This window comes from Ischnura elegans, chromosome 11 (assembly GCF_921293095.1).
Source record: "Ischnura elegans chromosome 11, ioIscEleg1.1, whole genome shotgun sequence".
Classification (NCBI taxonomy): Eukaryota; Metazoa; Arthropoda; class Insecta; order Odonata; family Coenagrionidae; genus Ischnura; species Ischnura elegans.
In genome coordinates, this window is record NC_060256.1 from 78179127 (window position 1) to 78187149 (window position 8023).

General features: G+C 45.3%; 1 protein-coding gene across 1 annotated transcript; it reads right to left on the reverse strand.

The window, feature by feature from the left end:
* Positions 1-3084: 3084 nt before the first annotated feature.
* On the reverse strand, positions 3085-6492 carry LOC124167763 (myb-like protein I). The gene has a single exon (XM_046545777.1). It carries the CDS (start codon positions 5218-5220, stop codon positions 3535-3537), a length of 1686 nt encoding a protein of 561 aa, XP_046401733.1. The 5' UTR covers positions 5221-6492; the 3' UTR covers positions 3085-3534.
* Positions 6493-8023: the final 1531 nt, after the last annotated feature.

An 8023-nucleotide genomic window follows, 5' to 3' on the forward strand; every position in this document is an offset into this window, starting at 1 on the left:
GAGTGTTTGCTGTAGTCTTGCATAGGCATCCGTTACAAAATTATCATGTGGGAGTGTAAAAGAATACATACACATGCGTGCGAATTTGCGGGTAGCCTGAGAGTAGTTAATCATTATTTACGTGCCAAGTATGAGGAAATAAACAACGAATTCATTGAAGATAGCTGCTCACATTTACGATGGAATGGATTCGGGAAATTCGTACTGTAAACATTAACTCATCAGTAAATTTTTACGCACCAAGAGTCACAAGCAAATATAGTATTAATGAAAACGGGAAGCGCGCAATGGAATCAACGCAGAGGGAAGGTGCGTTAACGACGGCCATTCCGAACTATTCCATGAAAATCGAAAAAAAAGGGCAAGATTGAATTAAGATTTTACCACAGGCCCAAGGTTACCAGAAATATAACTCGAATAAAGCGAAAACAGTACCGACTATTAGGTGATTTTTATTGCAGACCTGAATTTAACATCGTTTATTGAATGTGTTCGAGATTCACGAAAAAATTGCGCTAAAATTCGAACTCTTTTTTTCTCTAACCGCATGCGGTTGCCAATGAATATCGATTTAATTAATACTTGGCATGATCACGGTTCAGTGCGTGGGTAAAACTTTGGGCCTCAGCCTGTAGTGAACAATTTCCCTCAGTGCGTTTGTCAATCGTGAAAATTCTAAATGAATATCGACAATTCTATCGGAAAACTGGCAGAAGACGGAAACAGACTGGGGAAGTAGTTCCGCCTGCCAGTCGTACACATGCGCGGAGAGTCGCGACGAATAACGGGAGAAACCAGAACGTCACACGCTCAATTACCTCGAGGGGTCCAGAGGGGCAGAAGACACGTTAAGCCAAGCGGGGAAAGTGTTGAAGTACTATAATCAATCAGATTGCACCAGGGCACGACACTAGAAATTTATTTCGGTTGGCCCAATCAACTTCAGTGGGAATGATACTCGAAATTAGGATTACGCATGAGCGAACTAGATGTGGACGGAAGAAAATTAGTTCGACACGATCAGGAAAGAATGAAAAAGTCAAAAAAAATGGACCTTATTTTAAGGTAAAAGAATTTAAATTCTGACAAAATAAAATATGAGCAAATCAAACACGAGCCCTTTCATAAATTGTAACCGAGCAAAATCCTATTGGCGCAGAGGACACTGAGGAGAGACCCAAATTTTTGAAACGTAATACAACAAATTTTACGAAAATGTTGTGTTAAGTCTGCCGCACACCATTTTTTGGGGGTTACTATAAACTTTTTGGATAGTACACAAGCTCTTATAGAACCTCAGCTATTTGCCTACTCAGTACCCGAACTACCATTATTTAACCCATGGTAACCCAACGTAGCTCCTCAGTAACATAAAAAAATTATGCATTTTCAGCTCTATTCAGAAAGATTTAAACCGTGTTATTTTTTGCAGTAAAGTTTATCGGTAAAATATGTAGTGTGCATAATAATTATGATTGAGTAGAAAATTTTCACTTTTTAAAAATGAGAATGTCTTGAAATTTAATTTCTCCCAAGACGCAACATTGGGTTGACTGTGCAAATGTGTTTTCGGCAGTTGTCTTTCTCCGTTACCAATACATCCTTTCCCTACTTCACGCATGTGCCGGCATCACCAGTGACGGCCCGACTGACTAGTTCGCCGTCCTCTCACCGGCGGCGCTGCGCGCACACAAACACACCCGAGCATGTGGCCCGTATCAAAGGGATGCCGGTAAGGGCGGAAGGAATGTCTTGCGTGATAGGAATGACAGATCTGCTTCGGCGAGAAAGAAGCAGTTTGCGGAGATAATTCAAAAGAAGATTCTGTAAGGTGCAGAACTCACTGTACCGTGAAGTACAAAGGTTAGGCCTTGAACACATGAGTCGAAACATAGACTTACGGTCCGATAAAAATCTCTTTCCCCCTTCATGCAATGGTAGACTTCCATTGAACGTGCCGGCCGTCACTGATTCATGGGAATTCTGCCGTTTTTTTCGCAAACACTAATAAATTGGGGATGATATATTAATTGAGGCTAATACATGAGCCGTTTCTGAATAAAGGCGACGCGTAAGTATGAACCTCGACCTATGAAAATTATTTTCGTCAGAGATTTCGAGTTTAAATGAATAAATCACAGAAATGGGCCAAATTGTCTGATAAAACAATTCAAAATATCGCAAAGTAAAATACTAACGAGAATTACAATGACCAAGCAACACTGGGAAAACTCCAATTTCTGTGACCAAAGTGAATTTAAATCTAAAAATGGAATACCTAGCCACAAGTCTGGAGTTGAGTTTGTGTGTGGGACTGAATTCAAACCGTGTTTTCAATTACTTTCACCAAGCCTTCACCCGAGTTACAGACTGGCGTCAGGCAAAGAGAAGTCAGACGCATGCTAACTGCAGCCACGGTCTTCGGCAGACATCACCAGTGTGAGCAAACATGACTTAGAAATGAGGGCAACCTACCAAGCACCTGCCGTCCCTATTAGGCACCTCCATGACAGAGGAGTTAATTTGAGATATACCATGTTTTTATCCATAAGTGAGAGTAATACCACACATCTTGCGTTAACCTCAAAAATTGGAAAAACTTCAGTGCAAACCACCACCAGGTCAGAGAAGTGATCAATAAAATTTTGACTAGGAAAGTTACTTTGAAGTTTTCACAGAATTTGCGTAAGAAAACGGGAGAAGCTGAATTTTGAAAAATAAATGGCCGAAGTGAAATATTTTGGGCCTCAAAAACAAATATACTAGCATTTAACAGCACAGTAAGAAGTCCGTGAGCTAGCAAAATTTAGAAAAATATATTTTCCCAAAATTTTGAACAGTTAGCCAAAAAAATCATCCATACACCCGGATACAAGCTCACTTTGTTAGATGAATTAAGTTTTAGTCACCAAACACATCAATAAAAGTAATAAAAAATAAAAAATGGATAAGACTCACCGATTATTTATGCTCAGTCCTCGTGAATTCAAAATGATATCCAATAACTGCCAATAAGGTATCAACCTTTTGCTGATAGTAACAAATACCAAAGGAACAGATAAAACGAACCAATAAAAACGATAATTTATTCATTCACTGATAAAATTTTTATTTCTTTTTAAAAACGTATTTTTAAAAACAACATTCAAATTCATCCATCACACAATAACAACTGTCATATATCCTCCTGGTTCGGCCTCAACAGAACACAATAAGGAACACACACTAAAATAAATAACAAATGAACATTTCGTCTACGTATTAAACTGAGACATTAAAAGGAAGCCGATTACTTTCTCAAGGATTACTCTCGTAAAAAAATCACAGGTGTAAACCGGGAGAGTCTTTGGATTCACTGATAATTTTTGTTTCATCGTAGAAACATATATTTTCCTCCTTTTTATGTTATAAGCGTTCAAATTTATCCATCACAGAATGCCAACTGCCGATTATCCTGGTACGGCCCTCGATATAAAGCACAATATGTGTATAGCACTAGAAACAAAACAACAACCGAGCGAGTTGTTCTACGCGTCAAAATGAATACACAAGGAAGCCTGGACAACAGTTTCTATAGGCCACACTCGTCAACTCACCGGTGAGAGCAGACTTGTCGTCCGCTAAGGAGACGGGCGTTGCTATCCCACTGTCCGGCCCCCCACCGCCGCCCATCACCGCCGTGTTGGCCACACCGACGAAGTCCCTCTGCAGACGGAGCTCCGGAGCTAAGGGACTCCTCTCCGAATCCGTCCAGTGACCGCCGCTAACCCCACTGTCCGACCCCGATCCGAAGTCGTTCGATTCGCCGCGGACGTTGGCGCCGCACATCGCGCCGACCATCGACTGGCCCAGCCCCGCGGCCATCGCCGCCTCCAACTGCTGGTGGTGCTGCTGCGCGGCCGTCAGGGCTGCCTTCTTCACCTTGGCGCTCTTGTACATCGCCAGGCTGGAAGGATCCGCACCTGGCCAGACCGCCGTGGTCGCCTGCTGTTGTTGCTGGATCATGTGCCCCACCTGCTGTTGGTGCTGGGCCATTTGGTGTTGCGAGGAATGGACTTGCTGCTGCTGTTGCTGAGAGGAATGGTGCTGCTGCACGGCGGTCGAGGCGATGTGGTGGTGCTGGTGCATGGCCGTGGCGGTCACGTCCGCCCGCACCTGCGTTGCCTGGTGATGGGGATCGACGTAGCGGATTTGGTGCTGTTGGTGGGAGGTGGTGGTGGCTATGTGCATGGGGTTCACTTGGGCGGGGGCGGGCTGGTAGCACGAGGTCTGCTGTTGTTGTTGCTGATGCTGCTGTTGTGTTTGATGGTGCTGGTGGAGGGACATATGACTCTGTTGTTGTTGGGACTGTAGGTGAGTCTGCTGGGCATGCTGCTGTTGTTGGGCTTGCTGGTGGAGATGGGAGGTCGTGGAATGGTGCGAAACGTGCAGCATTGATTGCTGCTGCGACAGCTGGGACGTTTGGGACTGGTGCGGGTGGTGATGCGACACTGGGGGAGCCAGGAGATTGCGGTTGGACATGGCCGCTATCCCGCTGGCAGAGGGCATTTGGTGCTGCTGTCGCCGCGTGGAAGAACTCTGAGTGGTTGTGCTCCCCGCCATGAGGAGGCTTGTTGACCCGTTGGTGCCGCAGCCCGTGACATGCTGCTGCATGCTGTGCTGCTGTTGTTGTTGCTGCTGCTGCTGTTGTTGCTGGTGCAGGTATTGGTGCTGCTGGTGACTACTCCCAGTCGCACCGTTACTCTGCAGGTGTTGTGTTTGCTGCGGCTGCTGCTGTTGAATGCTTTGGTGTTGTTGCTGGTGGTGATGACTCGATCTCCCCGATGTCCCGGGCAGGTTGTTGATGAAGGGACTACGCCGCTGAGATTCGGCCCGACGGTAATAGCACGGGTGGATCATGAGCAGCGGCTCGTGCTTCACCCCGGGCGGAGGTTTCGCCTGCGATGGAAGCTCGTACTCGACGCTGCAGTCGACGTGCAGCGGGCGGGTGTAGTCCTTGCCGGTGGTGGCTGCGGCGGCGGCGACAGCGGCCACGGCCGCCGAAGCGGCCGATGGGCCCGGCAGAGAGGTCGCCGCCGCCGCCGACGAGCTGGTCCCCCGGGACAGGTTCGCCGTGAGCTGGCTGGCGTGGCACATCCTGGCGGTTTGGGAGCCGGGAGGCTGCGGGGGAGCCAGCGAAGGCGGGACCACGTCGAAGGGGGAATAGCACGCCATGGCCATCGTGGAACGGATTTTGCTGGACCGCCGGCCGGCCACCACCCCTTTCGCTTGGGTCAGCGCTTCATCCCTCCGGTGATGGAACGGTTCGAATCGCCGTGATTCCCGTCTCGACACGTCCCAGTCATGAATCCGCCCTTGGGACGACGGGGTTTTTATTAAGTTTTCAATTTTTTTATCTTTGATAGCAGGACCGTCTCGAAACTGCCACGTTCCCCTCTTTGAGCGCTTTCCGCCGAAGAGGAGGACGCCGGACGACGTTGGAGGCGTACGGGCGAGTGACGGGAGAAGAGGAGATGGATGGGTGTGCTACAGCGAATGCTTCAGAGCTAAAAAGCGGTATCCAGGTATACACTCACAAACACAGGAAGATTGGAACGTAGGGCTCAAAAGTGGTACACGTATAGGAGGGCAGAAAACAATAGGGAAAACGTATACAAATAATACAATAGAAATATTTCCGTTATAGGTGATGGACGAACACAGAACTTACTATATTCCAAAGGATTTGAAAGACTCTTTCACTCAGAAAACACTCACAAATACACGACAAGGGTATCTTTTTAAGAGGACTAAGGGTACAATGGCTTAGGAATAAAACACTCAAGACACTAAATATAATTCCCTCTTCGACGAAATGCGAGATTCTTTACAAAAATTGAGTAGATGCTAATTTCCACTGCAAGTACGAAGAAAATCCAAAGAGGAACACGTAAACTATCACTTTTTTTTATACAAGATTGAAACACTTAGATGAAATACTTTTTTTTGGAATTCTTTATCGGAAAGATAGATCTCTCTGTACTCCGCGGGACGTAATCCTCAAAGAGACAATCTTCTCTTCCCCTCTCTCCAAAGTGAAGATGTTGAATTCACAAAGTGTTCCTCGGAAAATAAAGTATAGGCACACACTTCTGCAATCCTCCCACGGTGAAATCACAGGTTCAGCAGTAAAACGTTACTTATTCCACGGGAAAAAATCCCGACGGCTCACACGTAAAATCTTCTCTCTCTCTCCTCTCCGTGATGCTTTTGAAGAGATTCCTCACGAAAAGCGCGGAACTCTTTTTATACACTGTTAATCCTTTCTTGTTTTCCTCGGAACTGGAAAAATAATACAACTTCTCGGTAAAAGTTGAGGTTATCTTGGACAAAGGCTCCTTTACAGCTTAGAGAACATTTCAGACTTCGACTACTCCCATCGACCGAGTCTAGTCGACTGCGGGAAACGAGTCAATGTCCCGACCGCCGCCGGTTTCCGCAGAGCGGCGCCACCTTCACGACTGCAGTCGCTGGCTGCCACGAAGGGACCAATCAGAGACGGCGAGGTAGGGGAAGGAGACCGCATGGAAGGAGAATGAGGGGAAGGTCGGTGGAAAGGGTAACAGGGAAGCCATGTGCAGTCACGTGGGCGAGGGCCAATCGGAAAATTTCGCGTCGAAGCGCTAGCCAATAGGAAAAAGAAATTCTCGCCGACTCAGGGCGGTGGTATGAGGGAGAATTCGAGTAGCGACAGCCCTTTTGGTCGTGGCGACGGGCGGAACTAGGTGCATCTCTCGTCCCCTCATCCCACCGTCAGCTCGCCTCCTTCATTCCGGGATGTTCTCTTCTTCTGTTTTTGTCGGCGCTGAGTAAAGGCGAGAGTGGGAGACGGTCTGGCGTTCCCATGGAAGGGAAAGGGGAGCGGATGACGTAGCGGCAGACTCTCACTACCCCAGCCGCGCGCGGATGGTGGTGGTAACTGGAAAATCCCTTTAAACTGCCCGAATCGATAGATGCGACGGCTGGAATGACTAAAGGCTTGAGAGCATGGGCGTTTCCCCGTCCTTCGAGATCTACAATATTCCCTGCAACCCTCGTAAAGGCGTTTGGCAAGGGGTGTAATATATTCACAAATATTATGTACCCCATTTATGCGACATAGTTATAAGTATCAGTTATAATAATTAATGACTAATCAATTTAATAAGATTGCATTTGAGTCACCTATATGAAGTCATGCGTCAAGTCTTTCCCTTGCCAAATACCTTTATAGTGTGCATCATATTTACAAACTTTATGTCCCCCATTAATTCGTCATAGCTATAAGTAAATATAATAATAACTAATACCTAATCAAATGTATAATATCTCATTTGAGTCATATTTATGAGCAATTATGCGTGTAAAATGCACCCATTGTCAAACACCTTTACGAGGGTTACATTACATTCATAAATATTATGTACCCCATTAATACGTCATTGTTATAAGTATAAATCATAATGATTAATAACTGATAAAGCATATAAGATCGTAATGTAGTCATCCGATACTCTGTGAAAAGTAAGCTGCGAAATGGTTTTTTAAAAATATCATACACAGTTCGCGGCACGAATTTTAATGTTGCATTTATAAGACTTTGCACAATTTTTTCACAGAAAATTACATTGACGGAAATTTTCACAGAGGCGTTATATGTTCGATAATGTCGTAGAATAAAAGGAAACTCGTCAAAGGCTAAATTAGACGAAAATATTTTGCGTTATCCTATGTATGTCACATAGTTTTTTCTACAAGATTTATAGGTTTTATTTAGTTGAATTAACCCACGCCTCAATGGTAAATAGTATTATTTTCAAGATCCAGTGCATCCTTGCAAATTGCATGGAATTAATTCATTCAGCAAATTAAATTCAATATGTTGAGGAGAAATTTCATTTTAAGTATTCTACAGTGTTATTAAAACACAATCAAATGCTTTTTTTTCTTGGGAAATCAGCCGTGTCAGGATGGGCATCGCTGCCAATGTTTCAATAGCCTTCTC

Bases quoted from the DNA above. Each gene is read 5' to 3' on its own strand.
- LOC124167763 (XM_046545777.1), bottom strand. From the start codon at position 5,220: ATGGCCATGGCGTGCTATTCCCCCTTCGACGTGGTCCCGCCTTCGCTG.